General features: G+C 36.7%; 1 protein-coding gene across 3 annotated transcripts in view; it reads left to right on the top strand.

Moving 5' to 3' along the window:
• The window catches only part of FLT4 (fms related receptor tyrosine kinase 4), a 1,292,248-nt gene that overhangs the window by 1,102,960 nt on the left and 164,460 nt on the right, over positions 1-24,828 (top strand). For all 3 annotated transcript variants that reach the window (XM_044069598.1, XM_044069597.1, XM_044069599.1), the window contains exons 22-23: positions 8,240-8,334; positions 9,379-9,501. In XM_044069598.1, coding sequence (XP_043925533.1) covers positions 8,240-8,334; positions 9,379-9,501 — 218 coding nt within the window. The remainder of the gene's footprint in view (positions 1-8,239; positions 8,335-9,378; positions 9,502-24,828) is intronic.

The following is a 24,828-nucleotide window of genomic DNA, read 5'->3' as shown; positions in this document are numbered from 1 at the left end:
CATAAGAAGCAGACATTCCAGTCTTCAAGAATAGGTTTCTGTTGCAGCTTGTTTAACCAAAGGAATGCGCTGGCAGGACTACAGCTAAACCTGTGGGCAGATTTAATGATGTATTGCCCACTTCAATGATCCTTGTATTTCTTTTTTCATTCCAGTGATCTTTTGAAGGGAGTTACGTTATGAGTAGCAAATTCTGCTCCTCAAGAGACAAGGTTATACATTCTTAATCAGGAATCAGAAGTGTACCCACTCATAAAATGGTACATTTAGGGGTACAGATATACCTGCATGTGAAAGCATGTAAAATGGGTATCCCCAAGTGACATTAACCTAGTTGTTACAGTAGAATGTCTGTTATTAATTGAATACTACTCAACTGTCCGTTTTTTTTGCAGAATGTCCAAATTTTTGCCTCATATTTTGGTCTATTCCTCATAAAATGTGTGGCTTTCTGATAAATTGTTGAGGGATGATGTTACTAAATAATAACATACATTTGAGTTTCAGACTTCATAGCCTTCAGAAAATGCAAACAAACACAAAATCCATTATTCTAACAACTTTCTAAGTTTATGAGAGCAATAAATCTGTCACTGATTTTGGTCCTTTTCCCACCACCACCACCATATTTTTGGCTGTGTCCAGATTTTTTGTACTTAGAGTTTGAGAGGTATGTTCAAACCCCAAGTCAGACTTGCTTGCAGTGAGGGCTAATAATAGCCGTTCAGCTATGTTTCCTTGTCTGCAGACTAAAAAATATTAATATCTGAGCTGGTTTGTTTTATGTATTCTAGAAATGTCCACATAGCAAAATAATGGCAGTTACTAACAGCAGTAGTATACCTGTAAAATATGTTAAAATGATGTAACAAACTGCACCCAAAAGCAAAGTCAATGGAAAGTTAGTCTGTGGACTATGATAATGCTGAACTTTTAACAGCTAGAACTGTAGAGTATGTTTTTTTGTTCGTTTTGTCATTGTGCTGTTAGGAACCATGGTTTTTCCAGTCAGAGCATGATATGTTTCTAGGCATAAAACAAGTAGCAAACAGAAAACTTAAGTAATATGTGTACATAGAACTAAAAGGGAGTACCGCATAACACAGGCATATAGGCAAAGTGTTAAACCTGTTAGCTCCAGTGCCAAGCATAACACTTGATCAGATAAAAAGACTGTCACTTATTAAAAGAGCCATGGAAGATTGCAGGAGAGTGGGGGTTCAGAACAGTGCCAGAAATACATAGCTCCACTAAAGAAAAGGATATATATACTGGAAGGTGCAAACAACTTAGGTTTGGCTGTGGGTGGAAGGGCTAGATAAATCTGATACTGAGGTTTGCCAAATTACTCCAGTTATCAAAGTAATAAAATAAGTCAGTGTAGAGACTGACTGGGAATGGCCCCTATCTAAGAGTGCACTAAGGGAAATGGATGTGGAAACTGAAGAAGATATAGATGAATCATACCAAAGAAAATAGAAAAGGGAATTTGAACAGCTTCTTCATGCCACAACAAAGCAGAGAGACAGTCAGAAACAAAAGCGGGACTCTAGGGGCACTACCAATACCTGTGCAAGAAAATTGTTTTTTGTGAGGTAACTTTAATATAGGATAGATGTAGGAGAAAAGCACGTGCCCTTATAGGAGACGATACCATAGCCTCGACTCCATTTCAGAGTATTGCAAACAATAATACTGATTAGTAGAAAGTAAGATGGGAGATGAGAAGTTTGGGTTTAGATCAGGATGCAGCACAGCAGACCCGGTGTTTGCAATGAGATAGCGGAGAAGAAGAAGACAGAGAGGAGGAAAGAGTCCAAGTGGACATTCCTAGACTTGGAGAAAGCATATGGCAAAGTGTCAAGAAAGCTGATTTGAGCAGCCCTGAAATTATTCAAAATCCTGGAAACACTTGTAGAATTAGTTCAGGCTGTGTACAAAAGATCCAATGATACAAGTATGATCGGTGTTTGCACTGTCAGAGGGGTTCCCAGTAGGAGTTGTGGATCATCAGGATTCAGCTTTGAGCCCGCTTCTGTTTATACTAGTGATAAGACTACACCAGCAAACAAACTGGAGGGGACAGATCACCAAAACTGCTGTATGCAGACAATGTGACATTACAAGCAGACTCAGTTAAAGAACTTCAGCAAATGATATGGGAATGGAATGCAAAACTGAAGGCACATGGGATGAAACTGAGTAGTGCAAAATGTTTGTCATGGCAGCAAATAGAGGAAATCAGAAGAAGCAGAAAAGTGATATAAAAGAGAAAAGAAAGGATCAAATTAACAGCTTCAAGTATCTGCGAGATGTGGCTGAGGAGAAGGGAAGTCTGAACCAGGAGATCAGAGCTAGAGTCAAATGGGCTGCAGCCAGCTGGCACATTATGTCAGGGGTAGTATAAGACAGAAGAATGCCAAAGAAGCTGAAATGTAAGGTGTACAAACAGTGGTACAACCAGTACTGCTGTGTAGTATAAAAACCTAGGCAGTGAAGACAGAATAACTGAAGAAGCTAGAGAGACCAGTGCAGAAATACTGGCCAGACAGGAGAGCGGAGATGATGATTTTATTTACTTATGTGCTGTTCACTGTGTTGGTTCACTAGGCCAGCGGCCCTTTTTCATGGAAGACACAAGGACATGTTCATACTGACTCTGACAATGATAGCGAGGAGGACGCACCTTTATCTGTCCTCATACCACAGAAGGAAGAAATAACACCCACCTTCTTCTGGAATTTCAATAAGGACCTCAAAATTTATTTCTGTAATTAATATCATTGGTCATACAGTGCCTTCAGACAAGTCTAAATGATATGACAGACTGTATCTGCCATAAATAACACATTGTCCTGTCTATCCAACCTTGGTGAAGAAGCTTCAGCTACAGTCTGAAGTAATTTGGATACTCCAATAGGAAAAGCTGAAATAGAAGAGGTAGAATGCTTCATCCTTGGCTACAACACTGATCTACATGGACCTTTTTGAAACTCTGCCTAGGAAGACTGTCTGGTTAGGAGACTTGCTTAGAGTTGCACAACAAGAAAACAGAGATTGAGGGGATCAAACCCTGGACATGATGAAGTTCATTCATAGCTCATAGCCTTAATCCTCTATGCAGAATGCCAGACAGTTGCTGCCATATCATTTTGCTGACAAGAACTGTGGTTATATCCTTAAAGGTATCAGGCTTGTCCTCCCCACATATATGTGTTTTGCTCTTATGCCTATGGACAGATCAACAATGTTGCTATATGTGGATGCTGTAGCTTTACAGATTGACTCTGAACAAGAACTTCAGCAAAGAATGTGGAAATAAAATGCAAAACTGAAGGCACATGGAAGGAAACGGAGTACAGATAAGACAGTTATAATAGCAGCAAATGGAGGAAATCAGAAGAACCTGAGAAATGAGGTAGAAGGGAAAATAGTGGAACAAGTTAACAGTTTCAATACCTAGGCGGGGAGTTGAGAAGAAGAAAAGTCTAAATGAGGAGGTCAAAGCTAAAATCATAGAGGCTGTAGTCAACTGCCACAGAGTGTTAGGGGTAGTGTATGACAGAAGAATACCAAAGAAGCTGAAAAGTAAGGTGTGCAGAACAGTGAAGACAGAGAAATTGAGGAAGTTAGAGATGAAGTGCCTGAGAGAGGTGGTAGAATACACACTGTGGGACAGGTGAAAAATTGAGGACATCAGAGCAGAAGTAGCTCCAATTATGGAGAAGGTCAATGAGAACAGAGCATGGCAGTTCGGGAGACATTTGCAGGAATGCAAAAAACAAGCTGGTGAAGACGATTTGGAACAGATGGGAAGTAGGCAAAAGGAAATGAGGGCATCCAGAAAGAGATGGATGGACTGTGTGAGAGAAGACCTGCGATAGTTAGGCATGTCTGTTGGAGAAGGTAGGACAGTGGCACTGAATTCAGAGATGCTGGCGAGAGCTGGTGTGACATTCCGACCCCATGTAGAAAATGGGAAAAAGGGGGTTGATGATGATAATGATGCCTATCTGTAGGTTTGGAAAGGTCAGACCACTGTGTCTCAGTTCTAGTTACAGAGGGGTTAATCCTGTGCTAACAGCCAAGGAAAAAGTCCCTTCAGGGGTGGAGCAGGCACTTGAATTTAGGTCCTTCAGACTCAACTTATTCTTCCTGTTCCTAAGAGTCCTATGGTGAAATGACTTAGTAATCACATTCCCATCTTGAGAAGGAACCTGGATCCTCCATTTGGTGGACATCTTAAATATTTTGCTGTCCATTACTAACAAACCACACCTAGAAAAAATGACAAATGTATAATAATGCTTTTAACAACTGAAACTCTTTGCCAAAACTTGTGCAGAAGCACAGCCATAGTGCAGTAATTATTTTATCTATTTATTTATTTATTTTTGAATCAACAACCATGAAAGAGGAACCTAAAAGGGGAGGCTAGCAATCAGTTCAGCAATATAGCAAACAAATTCTTAAAACAATCACAGAAAGGCAGATCAAGAAGAAACACTAATGTCCAAAAACCAATACAGCTAAGCAGAACAACCAAGCGACAGCTGACAAGTACAAAATTAGCCTTTATTAATAAAGACTCGTTTTATACTTTTCAGCTGTCGCTTGGTTGCTCTGCTTGGCTGTGCCAGTTTTTGGATATTTTATTGGTCTTCTTGTGGCATGCTATCTCCTTGAGGACATACTAATGTCTGACTCCATGGGGCACAGGGGTGACACACTTACTGTGCTCCAGACAATCCAGGTTTGACTAGTAAAACTGACACTGGAAGGGTCAAATGAGAGGATAGGAGTGAGCATCTGATGCAGGTTATCCACTGTCTAAGCTCATTACAATAGTAGCATTAAGAAGTGGGTGAGCACTTTGCTACAGGCAGTGTTCTTCTTGTTCAGGAGGCTGTGCATGAGTGGAAACATGCATGCATCTACTGTAAGCAGTAGTTGCAGGGTTTGCAAAGCTGTCATGGGGTGAGAGAGGGTTAGGGCCTCCACTCCAACTCCACGACAGTAGTATGATGCTGCACCAGCTCCATGATCTCCTCATTCACCTTGAACATGGGTTGGGTTGAGCCAAGGAGAAGCTATGATGGATCTGGTATACCTGGTGAACCAGGAGAGAAGCTGGTAGCAGTGATGATCAGCTGCAGGAAGGGAAAACAAACAAAACAAAAAAAGAAAAGAAAAGCTAATAGCAAAGTTCAGCAAAACTTAGTGCAAAGTATCAGCAAACAATGTCATTGCTTAAGGCAAGTAAAAGAAGAATGCTTAAAAAAAGTTATAGAAATTAAGGGTCTGACCTGAAATATAGTCCAAGATTCACAGACAACTGATTTGCAGCTGCAGAGTCCTAAATATCAAGGATCCCATAGCACAGTGCAGACCATCACTGCTTAGATATGAATCAGGGTAAGCATACACTAGCTGATGGCAAAAGGGAATGCACAATAAATTAATGAAGCCACATTATGAGGGGATCTGGCATTAGAAAGGCTTAATGATGGAGTCATGCTATCAAAATGCATATGGTCAGAGTGGTTGATATCACAGGAAGTGTGCTCGAGTAAGCTCAATGTTATATGCACTCACATGTACATTAAAACACCTCATCATTGCCACATGCACAGTGGCAGACAAACCACATAGGGCAGGCACAGCAAACGGCCAAGCCATTTTATCAAATAAATGTAGAGGAAAGGGATAGAGATATAGAAAAGCTGGAAAAGAGGAGTAGCAAGCACAGAAAAATAGACAAGGGTAACCATAAGGAGTAAATGGTGGGGAGAAGAAGGGTCTGTTACTGTTCTGTGGGGAAAAGTCCCTTTTTATACAAGTAGCTGGGGAAGGTACTGAGGACTAGTTTGAGAGGGACAGAGGGAGAAGTGGGGGCTGCAGGGACACAAACAAAAATGCAAACACAGACAGAAAGGGGTAGTATGGACACAAAAGCAGGGGACAACAGTGGATAAACACAGAAGGTGGAGTCCTGGTGGTGGGGAGGATTGGAAAACAAAAACAATATGGGGAGTGTCACACAAGGTGGAATAGCGCATGGATAGGGAATAGAGCAGGTTACATTGCAAATGTAGTACCAGAACAGAATCCAAACCATAACAACATCAGTCACTTCTGTGGCTAACATCATAGGTTCATAGCTAAATACTAGGCAAATCAGTCTGCAGGCCATTACATATTCAAATAATCCCTCCAGTTTCAAGGTAGGCAACACAAGATAAACCAGGGGAGAATTTGAGGTTTTCCATACACCTAAGTTAAGCTTGAATGTGGTAAGGCTGCTACTCTGCTTGGCATGTACTGGAAGTTTGGTCCAGAAGTGGGAAGTACACTGGGATTTGAATCTGTCATGCCAATGTGATGCATACATATTGAAGCTCATGAAAACTGCCCTTTCGAAATCGAAATGACAGTCCATTAACTCACTGTCGAAGACTGAGCGTGCTTCACCTCAGTGAGTTGACTGAGCACTACATCTAGTACTGGAAAGATGTACTTGTGAGGAGGACACTAGTAAGCCCTGCTCCTTATTCTTTGCAAAATCACTGTACTAGTTTGCATATGCAATACAAGCCAACAAAAATAAAGTAAACAAAATTAACAATTAAATACTAAATTTCTGTTTAAAACATTTAAAGGTGATAAGCTACTAAATCTGATATCTGAACTTAGCTTTTAGACTAAAAACATGAATGCCATAGAGAGAAATGTGGCCATTCATGAACAATGTTTCTTTCTATCTGTCTTTCTCATTTCCTTAATGACTTTCCATCTGTTACTACTGCCCATCTGTATTTCTTTAATGCTAAGTGGTCCACCACTTCTCCTTGACAGCTCTTAGCATGTGTCATGATAGAACATCGATATTGCAAAGGACAGCATTAATTCACATAAATATGCAATGCATGTAATCAACCTTGTTATATTATGAATAAAAGTGACAGGAATCAAAAGCCTGTTTTGCAGGAGATCAAGCTCCCCTGCACCCTTTATGAGGGGAAATTGGCTAACACTCCTTTTCATTTATTTCCACTTTAAGATCATTGCACTTTGGACAAAGGAAGATCACTGACAGGCAGTGTAGCACCTGTCTTGCTCTTTCTCTGAGGTGCACTAACCTTGAACCACTCAAAAGTCGCCAGCTTGCAAGTGCTATGATCTTGCTACAATGTGAAGCAGAAAACACAGCATGTGCCATTGCCACCTTAAAATATTATACTCCAGAAGCTGTGACCTGAGCTCAGGTAATCCAAGCAAATTACTGTGAGCCCATGCAGAAGTGCACTAAATCAGCCAAGTTATACAAAAACAAGATGTCTTTGTCAGTGAAGTACTTTAAATATCACCTTCCGTTCCATTTAGATTTATAACAGAGAGTCTTTTCTGTAGGAGCAGTCAGGATAGTGTTAGTAGAGAAAAGAAGACAGATGATCAGCACACAGGTGTTTTGACATTCAACTCTGCTCACTAATATACAAGCCTGTTTGACTATATATTAATTCTAAGGCTGAAGTATCCCAGAGAATCCCCCTCACTCCAAAGAGAGTGATCACTAAATAAATAAATAAGCATTTCAATCTGCAGTATGTTTTGTATTAGTTTAAATAGGGTAGTTAATTTAAATCAGGGGAGTGTATTCTTTTCGTATATGAGCGTTGGTAAATGTCTGTGCTGTTTCTTGTGTGTATTGAGAGTAGTATTGTATTTGTTAGTTATGCTTACACCTCTACTGATATGTGTTGTTTCACTTTCCTTTGTAATCTCAAGAATTGAGCTGATGCACAAAATTTCATTTAGGCTACACGTGTGTAGTTCTAAATGACAATAACGTTTACTTTGACATTAAGTAGCAGGGTGTGTGTGTGTGGGGGGGGCGGGATTACAAAAGGGACAAAGCCCTCTACAAAAATGCTTCAATACTGTGTTAGTTTTAGTTTTTGCTATTATTTCTATAATGTGTGCATTTATTTTCACCCACTTGTGTATCGAACTGCAGACTTTAATAGATGATGACAAACATCTGAGATCATGAGGCATGCTTTTACTGCTACACAGAAAATAGGATACACTATGTACTGGGGAGGGGGATATAGAATGATTGTTTGAGGTTGCAATTAGTGTTACATCTTTAAAAAGGCTGACGTTATTTAATATACTATGCTTACTGTGCATAAGCAACTTGTTTTTGTTTTTTGCTCTATTTTCTATTTATGTATAGTTGATGATTTGTGGAAACGCCCTCTCACTGTGGAGGATCTGATCTGCTACAGTTTCCAGGTTGCACGGGGGATGGAATTCCTGGCATCTAGGAAGGTGAGTGTCTATATACATACATATATATATATATATATATATATATATATATATATATATATATATATATATATATACATAATATATTTATTTTCTTTCTGACTTAAAAGAATGTTGTATGGAAGTACACATGATACAGGACTGATTTCTAATACTAAAATCATGCCCCCACATGTGGTGGTTGGGATGTCAGCAGTAGGAGACCCTAGTACATGGTAAACAATACCAGTGGAGAATGATAAAGTTGTGCCTTCCCTGGCAGTCTGGTAATATGCTCACCATGAAGACAACCACCTGGGGGCAGCAATTGATCAGAATTCATGACTTGAAACTCCTCTTACTCCACCCAAAGAAACAAACTGGTATTGTTTACACCAAAATCTTACCATAATCAGAAACCCTCTTCTTGTCTTCCTCCATCCACACTAAAATTGCTATAATACCCCACATCAAAGTGTTAGAAGTCTGTGTAGATGAAAACATAAAATTTGATTACTACATAAAGCAAGTTGTAAAAAAAAATCACACCAAAAACTTCACACCTCAACAAGATAAGATCCTACTTAGCAGATGAAGTGAGGAAGCATATAGGGTCCTGCTAAAAGGGAGAAGTTCATCGTGCAGTGGGGAGCTATGATTTAAGTTCTCAGGTCACCACCAGGATAGGGGGCTAGGGTTATGTTCATAAAACATGAAAAATGTTCTCATTGTCAAGATGACAGCTGGGGCATAAAACATTCTCATGAAAGCCCAGGATGACAATCAAGTAGGGATTTGATGGCCAGCAAGCACAGGAACAAAAATGGTTGATAAAAAATGAAAGTGAGTTAATTTGTGTACAATTTTTTGTCTCGTGCATTCCTGCTGAACTCACCCTAGAGGAAGTGAACATATTAGCAACTTCCATTTTACTCTTTACGTTTTTTCTATCAGTTTCATTCCAAATTACTATTTATTTCTCTTTTAATATTTGAAATCAGATTTCCCACTGCAGCTGTTATACTTAAAGTCATTCATAACCGATGTATGCTTTCTTTTCCACAGTGTATCCACAGAGACCTGGCAGCTCGCAACATTTTGTTGTCTGACAACAATGTGGTAAAAATCTGTGATTTTGGTCTAGCCCGAGACATCTACAAGGATCCAGATTATGTTAGGAAAGGCAATGTGAGTATGATATTCATTTTCACTGCCAGGGCAGTTTATTTTCATTAGATAACATCCAATGCCATTGATCCCAGTTATATCATTTGAAAAATGAGAGTGGTCCACTATAAGGGTTCAGACTATGTGTGTTTATTGTAGGGATCACCCAAGTCATATATCCCTCCTCTGTCAGAACAATACAAAATGCAGGCTACTTATTGTAGGGTATGTCCCCTACAGGCTTTTCAAACCCAGTGGAGTAGCTGACTTTCTCTGGGACCAACAAGTAAAAACAAAAGGAAAATCCTCTTTGTTCAAGGTAATCCACTGTTGTATTCTTGTAAGTATTTTCCTGGCTTCAGCTAACCAGACATTCTCAAAATGAAGCAATGAAAACATGAAGCAGTCCTTCTTTTATCCTTAAGTTGTTCTAGTTATATAAATAAACAAGGGAATGTGGTGGAAAACAGCCTTTATGATTGGGGGCAAGGCCATGGTTCCCGATTGGCTTATAGTTGGGCCTGTTGGTTGGAGTGGAGGTCAAATCCCTAATTAGAATAAACGTCATGGATTGGTAGTAGTCAGGCCAGCTGATCTGGAGGGAGGTTAAATCCCTAATTATAATATGAGTCATAGACTGGTTAGGCTGTTATTGACTTCCATCTCCTTGTTAAGGAAAAAGATTCATTTACAATATTATAAAAACAAAAACAAAATTCCACTTTAAAAACTCTTTTTCAACATACTATTTTAGCCATTGAAAACCCATTTATTTTTGCAGGTTCTTGGCAACAATATGTGTGTGTTGGAGTCAACATAAACAGTGAATCAAGGGTGCATGCTTTTACAGGGGCACCCAGTGTCATCCATCTATATAATGAAGCTATCTGAAATTAAAGTGGAGTGCATAAAAACAGTACAAGAAAAAATACATACTTCTCAAGTGTACCTCATTAACCATACCTCTCAAGTGTATTTCATTACAAGGAATGTACCTCATTTGAGATCTTAAAAAGTTCATGTTCCCTCAAAGTTACACATTGAAAGGGTCGGTCACACATCCAATGTTAGGAATATTTTAACTGATATTTAAGATTAATAAAAATGAATTGCATTAATTAATTAAAATATCTTTTTTATAAGTAAAACCAGCATATTTTAGCCAACATATGACACTCCTAGTTGAAGCTGTTAATAAACCATTAGCATGTGTTCCACATTTTGCCCGTTTGTTTCATATTATGAGGGCTAGTCTTCCTCATTTTGGAAAGTTTTTTCTGAGCTATGCAAGAAACATTTTAGCAAAGCACTATATTTCTTTGCAGTCTTTGTCATTACTAATGCAATGAGTCAATGGGTTTATCCTTCCAATATAGAAGAAAGCATATCACTGATCAGTATGACAGCTACATCTGCCTGCAGAGCAGGATACACATGGGGCACAAGTTTAAGACTTGCACCCACCCATCCTACTGACAGTATAAGAAAAAAAGAAAAACTACTTGCAAAATTCATCTTTGCTAACAGGAATTGCCACAACATCCCTTTTCAATAACTACACAGGCAGAGAAGGATTTTTGGCTTAATTGAAATTATAGGTAAAATGTTATAAAGCAATTTTCAGAGCCAGTTATCAGAGTGAACACTTTTAGTTCCAGTGGTGTCCTCATTTCCCTTTTCATTGGGGTACAAAAGGTTGATTTGTATAGTGAGTCACTCATTCTGCAGGATTTAAATCTAGAGAATCTACTTACTAACTACTTAAGCACCATTTCTAGCACTAGTGCATGCTGGTGCATGAGCAAAAGAGGTAATAATGTAATGTAAAGCTGTCATTAGACAAATATAAAATAATAGTGAAAAAATAACTATTAAAAATACATTATCTTCAGTTTGTTCTAACTTTAGTATAGGTTATGTGATGGGTTAGTCATCTTGTGTACTGAATCCTCTTATTCCAAAATAATATTACAACACAAATAGATTATTGTATATATATTCATTTATGAGTATACTTTTTTACACTGTAAATAACAGTGAACATTATTTTCAATGGAGTTTTTGCTGGCAGCATTTTATATGGGATCATGGTACAGCATAGTAAGGAAATTTGCCCTTACCCTGCTGTTGTTTGATCTTGGAGATGGTATATATAATTAGCAAGGGGGGTCAGGAGGTCTTGCCCCTGCAAAAAATTTATTTTAATTTTTGTTGTTTTCAATCATTTTAGATTCAATTTAAAAATAATTGTTCTTTTGATGTTTGCCATTTTGAATATATGGTGCTAAATGATATACTTATATATTCAGATTACTTTTCAAATGCTACAATACAATAAAATTAATTTTCAGCATTATATCTGCCCATTTCAGACTTGCAGATATACACCTGGCAATATCTGAGAACCAACATGGGAATGTTCCAAAGATGCCAGGGACCCACTGTACATTCCACAGGCATACATAGGATGGCAGGAAGCACATATTCTTTCTTTGCATTGCAGATAAACTGTCTTTCCCTTGTCCAGAAAGAAAGGGTTAAACAGTTTTTAATAACCTACCTATATTCACATAGAATAAGAATTTGGGACAAACTACAGTTCTATAAATGTGAATCAGAAAGTTACCAGAGTGTGCCTCCAGCTGATTCTGTAGCTGCAATCTTAACTGAATTTTTCCTACCTTAAAATCCAGCAAGAAAGTAACTCCATGGAACTACATACTACAAGTGATGTATTTTCAGCTGTTGCAATACCAAATAAATAAATAAATAAAATGCACACAAAAGGGTAAAAATAGGAACAAGAATGGGAGAGAGAGAGAGAAGAGAAATATGCAAATGTTTGATATCAATCCATAGCTTTGGTACTGAAGAACTTAAAGACTGTTTTGTTACTTTCAGAAAAAAAATGTTTACTTCAAATATATTCACAGTAGAAATAAATAAAAGAATATGCTTATCAGAAGCAGTATATGTAATATAAAAAATTAAGTTATTTTTGTAAATCAAAATATATTTACTTGCGCAAAGAAGTCTCATATATAAATGAAAATCTTCTAGACCTTGAGACAAGGAGCAGGAGACATTCATAAAAAAGAGAAGCAGAAAGTTTTGATCAAAACATTTTAATGAATACTTTTCAAAAATCATACTTAAACTGTTTGGTCATTCATCTGCATCACAAAAATTGCAAATTGAAGGTGCTCAGTATTAGGATCCTTACAAAATGCAGGCACTGCAACTTATATGTATGTCAAAATAATAAATTATGAAAATATAGCTGATCTACTAAATGGTACAAAACAGAAGAAATAATTTAGCATGGGCATAAACTCAGAATTCTGCAGGATATTTGTTTAGCATATAAGCAACAAAGACAAAATTACTTATGTTCTGTGCATATTTTATTCAAAATAATATTACAGTTCAAATGGCTTTTCCATCAAGATTTCAGTTTTCACAAAAAGGCATCAACATCATCTTTCTACATGTCAGGAAATGAAAATATTGTTTGAGGAACTATTGGGATGTGGTAACTGATATAGTTTGTGTCTTCTGGCAATCATAACTTATTTTTGCAGTTTATATAAAAAAAAAAAAAAAAAACGTCCTGGAAATTCAGTTTTATTGCTGAAAATTTTGACATATTTGTTTAGATATATAAATGTTTAAAAGTTAGTTTTGTGGTTTCTCAAAAACCTGCCAAATCCTCCCTGATGAACAAGTAATGTAAACATGCAAGGTAAGACTATAAATAACATATTACCAACAAGTTACAAGGTGAAGTGTAGTATAAATACAATATAATGCATTTGTTATATAAGGTGTAGTACAATACTGTTTTTTTTTTTAAGTTAAGGTCATCAGGTGTTTAGGTTTTATTAATCAGTCGATATATTTATTTTTATGTTACCAATGAAAGTTTGTTAGGTATTTACTTAACCACTCAAGTTGACATTTTCGATATATATAAAAGATTAGCACTACTTTTTAATAGATGTAATTTTATAATATTTTGATGTTGCAGTAATCATTTACAGAAAATTAAACAGATTAATTATACTGTAAGACTTCTACTGAACCAAAGGTAGATGTTTTAACTGTGTTTAGTGATCTTTTTTTGTACTATTAAAAAATCATCTTTTCCTTTGCACTGTTTAAATATGCCCTATTGTTTTTCTTTGGCTTTAATGTGCATATCCTGTCCTTGCATGGGGTATGAAAAAATTTCCTATCTCCAGGCAACCGTGTAAATTAATTTGCTAGCTATTAAAACAAGAGACCTTGAGATAAAAGAGTTTAACTGGATAAGTTGTACATTATTGTCTGTAATTTGTGTAATGACAAGCATGCAACAATTTGTGAGTTGTTTTGTCATTTATTGACCAGTATGCAACAGTATAAATTAAAAAAAATACTTACATTTAGTGTGCCTGGCACTTTCCTGGTACTGATAAAAATAAAACACAGCATGGAACAACATACTGGCAGATGCTTTTCTGATGAGTGAGTTGGGATTATCTCAGCCGATAAGTGAGCATTTGCACTGGAGAGCTCAAGCCTTTGAACTTTTATGTCAAGACTTTTCTGATGAGTCTTAAGAAGCTGATACTTTTTAGAGCATAAACTTGATTGTTATTATTATTATAATCCTATCTTGTTAATCAAAATCACATGACAGTGATGTTAAATTATGGATTTCTACTCCAAAAATATTGTGTTAGCATTTAAGGTACTGCTAAGCCACTGATGAGGTGCATATCTTGGAAGAGAAACAAATCCTTTTTACTTTAGAGGCTGGTGCATACATTTTGCAGTAAACAGTGTCAGTGACATATTCTGGTAATTAAATTAGACATCCCTCTGTATTAATGAGATACTTGAAAAGGGATTTGCTAAAATTCAGCACAAGCAGACAACAAAGGCATTGTATACTCAGCTGAATTTGGCCTTCTTCAGACACCATATACCCTGTACATGAATAAAAGCAATTTTAACCTTTGTAAATTACATAGTCTGTTTTGTTCGTTGCTATGGGTCAAATAAATCGCATACATAGAAATACAAGCATTGTTGTGATGAGACTAACTTAGTAAAGGTAAAATGACACATTATTTTACTTTGGAAACGTGTTTTATCTATAACAGTTTGACTCCATTGTGCCATACACGTTGAGAAACATAAACGACATATTACTAATTAAAGGCAGGTGCATTTATTTAACATAAAAGAAGGCACAGAAATGTTTTAACTAATGTAACAATACAAGCATGTTGATTGAATCACATGCTTTTTGACAACTTTAAAGCAATATCAAAAATATTCAGTAGTACATATTTTGCTACATCTAGTTCAGAATCTTGAAACAAACAATATTGTAATGCACAGAGCATTGTGATTACACTCAGAAATCAATTAAATAATATCCTTGTTAAGCACTACCACCCCACCTAAGCAACACTTAGAGAATTGGAATTGTTACCCCCTATTATTATTAATAACCTTATGTGCTGTTAAGGTCAGGCTGCACTAAAAGCAGATATTGCTGACCAGTAAACAGCAGCAGCAGGTAGAAATGACTTTGCTTCAACTCCTGTTTCTACCTGCTTTCTGTTAAATTACACAGGGCATTTTGAATTAAACAGTTTCACTTACATGGGGAATATGTAGGAATGTCAGCCACTCCCCCACAGCTTTGGCTTTCAAATCCAACACAACGCATCTCATTTTTTATCCAGTTTTTGACTAATCTGTAGTACATGGGGAAGATAAATCGCCATGCACTTCAAAGAATTATGATTAGATCTCCAATCATAACTACATATTGTTTGTTCTCAACATGGATGCTAAGATTCACCTCTCAAGCTTCTCTGTCAAGATGAATTTCTTGGCATCCATGTCTTGAATTGATAATTTCTTGGCATCCATGTACTGAATAGATAATATTAGTTACAATCAGTGATCTGCTCATAATCCTCTGTGATGCAGTTTGCTGCTGTGCTATTATGAGCTAAAAGTACAAAAATGCAGAATGGAACAGAAATTCTAGAATCATGTCAAGTCTATTATAACCATTCTTTTTTTTATTTATTTTACATACACAGGACTTGTTAAATTATTTAAACTTTGCTTATTGTTATGAAAACATTCTAAGACACTAAGTCATCTCTAAACTTAGACACTAAAATTCAGCTTCTTAATATATATTAAGAAGTAGCCATATTTGGCATTAATCATTTATGACTAAAAAGGCATGCTAAATGCTCTTTTATGTATTAAAAATTGCAGTTCTATGTATTGAATAAAAATGGATATAGGGGGTGGTGGACATTTTGTATGTGTATTTAAAAGTCTAATATGTTGTAAGGAATTTTATATATAAACATAGGTTCTCCACAATTTATAACTTGCTAGACATCCTTCATACCAATTTTGCATAATCTTGGGTGTGATGTAGTAAATTGTATTAACTTGGTTATTTTAGTAAAAGTTTAATTAAAAAAAAACATGATCACATATACTTGCAGTTGTAATTCAATATGAGAAAAATGCTTAATCTATGACATATTTTTCTTTTGTCTTCTTTCCCTTTCTTGCTGATGGCCTCAGCTAAGTATTCAAAATGGCATTTATTTCCACTGATCCAAAAAAAGCAAAACAAAAAAAGGAACTATCACTATTATAAGGAAATATACATTTATGCCTACCTTATAGGTTAACTATCACATGCAAATTGAGATGAACACATCAAATAAATAATGCAACTCAAACTATTTAGTTTTTGATATGAAAAGTATCGGTACCCATAAAAATGTATATTTTTATGCTATGTGATTTATGGTATATGTATTCATTATACAATTTACTTAGTAATTTCTTAATGTAGATTGAAATTGCATTATGTCACTCCATCTCTACTCTTAGCTCTTCTTAGAAAAGGTGATTTATGGAGTTAAGCCCAGAGTGAGGGTTAGAGAGAGTAGTTTTTAACCTATCAGGGACCATGTCTCTCAAATTTACTGATATTATTTCTTAGTTTTTCTAAGAAGAAATACCAAAACTTTATCATAAGATTTCCTTTTTCTTTATCCATATCAAAATAATATAGATAAACTATGAACTAGATTACTGACTTATAGAATTAGAGTAACATACAGATTCCAAGTAAAAGAAAACTCTTCTCTCATCTGTTTTATACATTCATTCCTCAAATTGCATTTATCCAAGAAACACATATACAAGTTCATAGGTAAGCACTAGGCAAGCTGCCCCTGTAGGCCATTCCAAGCCTAGCCAGTTTCCCTTTTGGTGCTTCAATTAACCTATTCCATTTGGTATTAGATCGGCCTTACCTATCTCATGGTTGATAATTACATGTTGCCCCTTGTGAGAATAACTGGAATCATACCATATAAATTAATTGGTAAGGACTAAGCTAACTCCTTCATATACTAGGCAAGCAGTCTTCAGACTATTACTTGCTAAGCCTATAAGCAGACAATGAAAAAATGTGAGAATCAAAAACTGTACCTTGTATCTGTGAGGTAAACACCTTTACCATTACTCTAACCCCCTACCCCCATACCTTCCCAAATCACACAGAGGATATTAGTCCTGTGTAGCACCACTAGACAATTGATTCTTAGATTCATAGATATTCCAAGACCACTGAGTCCCATGATCACTCACACCTTTGCGGAGGCTCTCACTAAAAATCTACCCAAACAGCAGAGACCTCCAAGGTAGAAATGCATTCATCCACCACAACACAACACTAATCATGAGACACATAACTTTCTTAAACAGTGTGCTAGTCAATCAAAGCCCCTAAGGCAAAACAGCATGCCCAACACACTAGTCATAGGTGTCTCAATAGTGAGGCACACTGATGTCCCACTCACTAGGTTGAATAAAGAGAAAGTAACAGTCAGCTGCCTGTCAGGCACCAGGATCCACCACATAACGCATGCACTCAGGTCCCTCAACAACAGGTACAAATATGACTCTGTCATTGTATATGTGGGTGTGAATGACCTGAGACATACCTCCCTGGACTACATGAAAAAAGACATGGAGGAGCTCTCGGATTATGTAGCCCAGGCAGGTATGACCCTACCCCTGAGCAGCATCCTACCATTACCCAGAATGATACCACAGTACAAGCAGAAAATGATTGATTTCAACAATTGGCTAAGTTTCTGGCGTCATTTTAAGGGGATCCAGTATCTGCCTGGAATGACATGATTGACAGACCTCGATGCTTTGCCAGAGATGGCCTGCATCTGTCACCCTTGGCTTCTGGATACTGGCCAAGGCTCTGGCCACCCCTATAGTGCCTTTTTTAGGTGGTGTTCCAAAGACCAAATTACCACCATAACAGCTACAAACAAATGCAATATGAAGGTCATGCTGCTTAACGCTAGAAGTCTAAATCTCAAAATGCACTCACTCGAAGCACTCCTCATTTGTGGTGTAACAGAGACCTGGTTCAAGGCAGAAGAAAGCACCCCTGCAGTATCAGACTATAACTCATTCCACACCTTTCAGCCCCAGAACTTAGACCGAAGCTCCAAAGGTGGTGGTGTTTCCATATTCATAAAATATGCGCGCACCTCTAGACTGGTAGCTCAACATAATGCATCTGAGATATTTCAGGTGCAGCTAACATTGGGTAAGACAACGATTCAGGTCCCCAACCATGTCCCAAGACTCACACTCCACATTCCTAAGCACCATGGAGAATATTAGGGTCCAACCTAACACTCTCATACTGGGCAACTTGTACTACCCCTCGGTTAACTGGGAAAACTACTCCTGTACCAATACACTTGCCCAATGTTTCCTGGAATTCATCAGTTCCAGTGCCCTGGACCAGCTCATTCTTACCCCCACTAGAGGTAGCAACATTCTTGACCTGGTCATTACTAACATGGGTGACCATTGCTCTACACCAATAGTCAACTCCTCCCTGGTTAGATCCGACCACAAACTAATCACCTTGGAAACCCACATCCCTCCCACCTCACCTCACCCGCAAATGTAACCACCATGAAACACTTCTCCAAAGATAACTTTGGGCTCCTAAAAACAGAGGTGACTAATTTCATGGCACTCATGCAAATGGAGAATAGTTGCATGAATGCCGAATCATACACCAATGCACTGTACGGACACGTACACAAATGCATGGATCTCACCATACCCAATAGAACCAAGGCGCTCTCCTACAAAAAAAGGAAGCCAATCTGGTGATCCCCTGCCATAAAGAAACTCTGCAACAGAAGCAGGAAACTGATGCAGAATAAGGTAAAGCCCCAAGACTGGAAAAACTCCCTTATCAACCTCAACAAAAAGTTGAGATCCCTCATAAAATCCTCTAAAGCTAGCTATGAAAACAGAATTGCAGCAGATAGTAAAGACAATCACAAGGCCTTCTACAGTTACGTAAAGTATCTCCATGGCAATACCCAGATTTGCTCTGAGTTACTGCACAATGGTACCTCCTATACCAAGCCAACAGATATTGCCAATATACTGGACGACAGATTCAGTGCCAATTTACCCCCCTCCCACGGACCAATCACAATACCAGTAGATTGCAAGGCACCCAGTATTACTGCTGCACAGGTTAAAGCTGCACTGTCCAAGGCCAAGAATACAGCTTCTGTGGGACCTGACAATATCCCTGGCTGTATTCTACATGACCTACAGAGTGAGCTGGCACCTCACCTGTGTGCACTGTTCAATCACAACCTCACCACAGGCTTTGTCCCTACCGAATGGCATACTGCTACAGTCATCCTTCTCCACAAAGGAGGACCAACTACAGACCCTGGGGACTATTGCCCCATTAGCCTGACAAGTCTGATATGCAAAGCTATGGAATGCATCATCATGGACCTAATAAACAAGGATATAGGGAATCTCCAAACTTTGGATCCCACACAGTTTGGTTTTGTGAGGGGTAGATCATGCCTGCTCAACTTGATTAACTTATTTGAGTCAGTCACCAGAGCTGTGCATGAAGGCAAGGTGGTTCATACAGCCTAAGTTGATCTGGCCAAGGCCTTTGATACCATTCCCCATTCAAGAATCATAGAAAAACTCACTAAACTAGGCATCAACCCCTATATCACTAGGTGGGTTGCAAACTGGCTCACAGATAGAACCCACAGTGTAAAAGTAGCTGACTCCAAGTCAGACTGCAGACCAGTCATGAGTGGAGTCCCACAGGGTTCGGTCCTGGGTCCTCTCCTGTTTGGTATCTACTTCTCCAAAGTCCAGGCCAACAAGAAGGGACTCTGACTGACAAAGTTCGCAGGTGATTGCAAGTTGGGAGCTATTATTAACTCCCCGAGTGATGATGACATCCTACAGAAAGGCCTAGCTGAGACCAACGACTGGTGTTACAACTATGGCCTTAAGCTCAATGTCAAAAGATGTGTCATCATCCCCCTTGGGAAAAACCCAGTTCCCTTGAATTATCACATTGATGGTAGTCCACTGAACACAGAAGGCATTATAAGAGATCTGGGAACACAGGCTGACAGCAACCTCTCTTTTGACCACCACATTGCCACTGTGGTCAGAAAGTCCTTCTATGTGGCACATCTCATTACTAAGGGTTTTGCATGCAGAAAGAAAGAGATCATTGTCTCCCTCTACTCTTCCCTCATTAAGCCAGTCATCGAATACAATGCCCCATTTGGCATGTACCTCACTAGACACCTACAACAACTGGAGAGGCCGCAAAAGTAAATCACAAAGAGGATCCTAGGCCCTAAACACTTGTTCTATATGGACAGACTCAAAAATATCCAGCTATTGTTTGTCTCATATCGCCTACATATAGGCGATCTCTGCTTGACGTACAAAGCCATGTCTGACCCAGCTCTGTTAAAAATGCTATATCTAAAGAAATCCCAATCCCTCTGCACCACACGCTCCAGAGACCTGACCCTCATTACCATAATCAACAGGATATGTTGGAGGGACAGGTTCATAACGCAGAGACTGGCCATGCTATGGAATAGATTTCCCATAAATGTCAAGCAGCGCACCTCACTGGCCCTCTTCAAGAGAAATCTTGATGAGTGGATGGGAAATAGAAAATTCAGCCCAGGGATCACTCCAATGGCTCTACTCAACAGAGGCACTGGGAACTAAGGTTGGGTGGCACGATGGTAGGGTAATCCTATGGGCTAGGCTTGTAAAGGCTTCAGGGCCATTAGACTAGTACACACCTGTAAACCTATGAACCTAGCCAGTACCCTTCCTCAGGCCATACATCCTTTCTTCAGGAGGGCCATACCAGTCAATCCCAGAGTAAATTTGTAGATCCCATGCAGTCACCTATTTTATGTATAAAGGATGACAATGAATTGCAGTGCTTAGCATTGCAATATAAATTTATTTCAGGCATTTAGAAGGCACTAGAATATAAATCTGTACCTCCAACATGTTATATTTATCTGCTGATGAAGATTTAGGTCCCAGGTACTAGTAGTGATGAAGATATTGGACTTGTGGAGAAACAGGAGGTCCAGAACAATTGTGTATTTAATGGTATGATAAGCAAGACAGAGATCTCCTTTCAAAAGTCTATAAGACACTGAATAAAGGGATAGAGCTTCTGGCCTTTCTGATCATTTTGGTTAGAAACCTTTGTAGTCACTCTAATTGTTTGATATGATTAGTGAGATATATCCCAAACAGGAAGGTGTCCTCAATAATTGGCCTGATCGATAGTGAGTTTAAGGAAGTGATTACCTCTTTAGACCTTGATGATATTCCTTTGGCAATTAGCTGGGCAAAATAAAAGGATTTCCTGACAACTGTTGTCACGTGATAGTCAAAAGAGAGGGAGTTATCAACCCAAGTTCCTAGGTCCCAGACAACATTTTCATTTTGTACTGATGTTTTCTACATATTATGATGAGGGAATGGGTTGTATACCAAAAGAGATGATGGTATATTTTTTAGCATTTTATTTGAACCCATTTTAGTACATCAAGAATTTACTAAGGAGAGGGTGTGGTCAAGTGCGCTGCAGTTTTACCTCTGTACTGTGTCAGTTTTCATTGTGCAGGGTCCCTCTGAGGGTTGATGGAAGTGTTGGCAACAAGACACTCAATCAGGTAACAACATTATGAGTGGTCTCTTGGATAAGGGAGATGTCTAAATTGTGATCTTGTTGTCTCCAGCCATGGGAATTGTCTTTGAAAAGCTGAAAAATGCAATCAGAGGAACATATTTAATGTCTACTAAAGAAATATTAATATACTTATACATTGTATTGCATTTCAGTTTATGTTAAACATGAAATATGATGTGGTTTCAGAACTATTCATGTTTTATTCCAATATGACTTTGCAAATATTAATTTAAACACTGGTTTCGGACTTGAGTAGTCTAAAACAATTGCACAACAATGGTACTGTATTATACAGTAATGTCAGTAAATAGTTTTCAACAGATGTAGGAAGTATACAGTTATAGATTTTAACATGATGTTTATTAATACCCTAAATTATTTTGAAATGATACTACCTTAATCTAAATATTTGTACCTTTTTGAAACCTGCTTAGAAGTAAGTATTATTGAATTACAATAAAATGAGTAAAGAATATATGTATATATTTTAGCTGATTAGATTATCATAATATATTATTCAATTATCTTTATTTAAAACTAAGAGGATAAGAGAAACTGATCCAAATATTATTTGTGAGGGTAGAAAGTTTGTTTGGTTAGATTCACTAACCAAACAAAGAGGTATATTACCTCATAGCAATAGGGAATGGTTTTTAAGGTTAAGAATTACAAGTTTGGAAGTTCTTTGTTTTAGTTTTTATTCTATCACTTTGGTGTCACTCAGAAACATGCAAAAATCATACAAGAAAAACTTTTTGAATTCTGTATCCAAGATGGAACTAAGAATAAACAATATTTACATAAACTCACACATAAAACAAACTCAAAACTAGGAAATGAAATGTTTATCCATAAATGTTAATGGTCTAAATAATAGTAATAAAAAGGAGAAGCCTATTCAAGTACATAAACTTACATAAACCACAAATAGTCTTTTTACAAGAGACACACTTATTAGATAGAGATATAAACAACTTAAATATTAATAATTACACAGTACTAATAAACTCTCAATATAAAACAAAAAGAGGAGTAGCTATACTACTGCAACTCAACTATAACACCTAAAATAATTACTACTCATCAAGATACATCAGGTATGTTTTGTCTAGTTTCAATAGAGTTAAATAAGAGAATCTATACGTTAGTAAATCTATATTGGATCCCAGGACTAGGATTAAAAACAGTTAAACAGCATTTTGAAGAGATAATTCATTTAACTAAGGGTAGCCTGATATTGGCAGGAGACTTCAACTGTATAATGAATGAAAAAGATACAGATTCTAAATCCAAAAGAAGAAAACAACCTATCTCTAAAGCACTATCAAAATTTATAGATACATTGTATTTAAAAGATATAAATGAATTTGCAGAACCAGACTCACTAATCTTCACATTTTATTCTCATAGATATAAAACTAACTCTAGAATTGATAGAATATATGTTGCCAATGACCTAATAACAAAATTGACAAAGTCAAAATCATAAATTGTCCTTTATCTGATCATAATGCCATAGTCTTTGAGATAGAGCTTACACCATTTTATTCAAATCCCATTACTAGGATACCTTCCTATATCACAAAATTGAGAGATTTCAAAGAATTTTATGAAGAAACAATCAAAAACTTTCTAGAAATAAATTATACAGAAGATATTTCAGAAATATATGTCTGGGATTCATTAAAAGCAGTTACATATGGGAAGATATTATCCTGGTACATAAATAAAAGGAAGTTATGGAATAAAGATATGCTAGACTTACAAAACAAAGCAGATAAATTGAAACTGGAAATACAAAAGGGTAATGCTACTCAAGTTCAAGAACTTACACAAATCAATAAGAAGTATACAGAATTGCTACACCATAAGATTATGATTAACTTAGAAAAGATAAAAATAAACTCATACTCTACTAATTCAGCACACCTGAGATACTTAACTAATAGAACAAAAAAAAATTAAATCTAAGCAAATAAAAGAAATATTTATTCCCAATACTAACAAAAGAGTTACAGAACTAAATGATATTTTAGAAGCATTCAGACTCCAATTTAACATTGATAATTCCATAAATACTCAAGATACACCTACTAAGGATATAAAAAATACTTAGAAAACAATATTCATATTAAATTAACACAAGAACAAATAGACATTATAAACAAACCAATCAATATGACAGAATTAAAATCACAAATTAAAAAGCTCAAGACAAATAAAGCACCTGGCCCAGACAATATGCTACCAGAAATGTATAAATGAATACCCAATCAAGCCATATCTTTATTATTAAAAGTATATGATATAGCCAATAAAGATTTGAATATACCACCCTCTTGGAAATATTCATTGATATCCCCAATTATCAAACCAGATAAAGATGAAAAACAGTGTTCCTCATATAGGCCAATATCATTACTCAATATAGACTACAAGATGTTTATGGCTATATACAGATAGGATCAAACACTTTCTTCCTTTCTTAATTCACAAAGATCAAACAGGTTTTATTAAAGGAAGAAATACTTCAGATAATATTAAAAGAATACTAACATTAATAGATTATAGCAAACATAAAGTCCTAAATTTAAATGTAATCTCATTAGATATTAATAAAGCTTTTGATTCGTTAACTGGAACTTTCTTTCACTAGTTTTAAAAGAATATAACTTTCCTTCTAATTTTAATAATCTTATCCAAATACTATATGAAAAATCTACTGCATATGTTAAACTGGGATCATATAGATCAGGCCCTATAACAATAAAAAGGGAACTAAACAAGGTTGCCCTTTATCACCATTGTTATTTGCATTACTCATAGAACCCTTTGCAAATCAAATCAGATCAAACAATAACATAAAGGGCATTTGTATTAATAAAATGTTAAACCTTAAAATCCAACTCTTTGCTGATGACATACTATTAACTCTCTCAGATGCAAATGAGTCTTTGAATGCTCTATTTAACTCCATGAATAAATTTCAAAATATTTCAGGCTTAAAATTTAATGAAAACAAAACTAAAATTATGCCCTGTAATTGTAAAAAAAATAATATAAACAAAAGATTTTCCAAATATATAGTAACAGAAAGTAAATTATTATATCTGGGAATAAATCTACTCAATGAATTAACAGATTCTCTAATATTTAACTATAATAAAATACTAGACAAAATAGAACAAACAATT

The sequence above is a fragment of the Protopterus annectens genome, chromosome 4.part0 (assembly GCF_019279795.1).
Source record: "Protopterus annectens isolate FY-2018-M chromosome 4.part0, PAN1.0, whole genome shotgun sequence".
Taxonomy (NCBI): domain Eukaryota; kingdom Metazoa; phylum Chordata; order Ceratodontiformes; family Protopteridae; genus Protopterus; species Protopterus annectens.
Note: the sequence above shows the minus strand (reverse complement) of the source record. Positions and strands in the feature narration are given on the sequence as shown.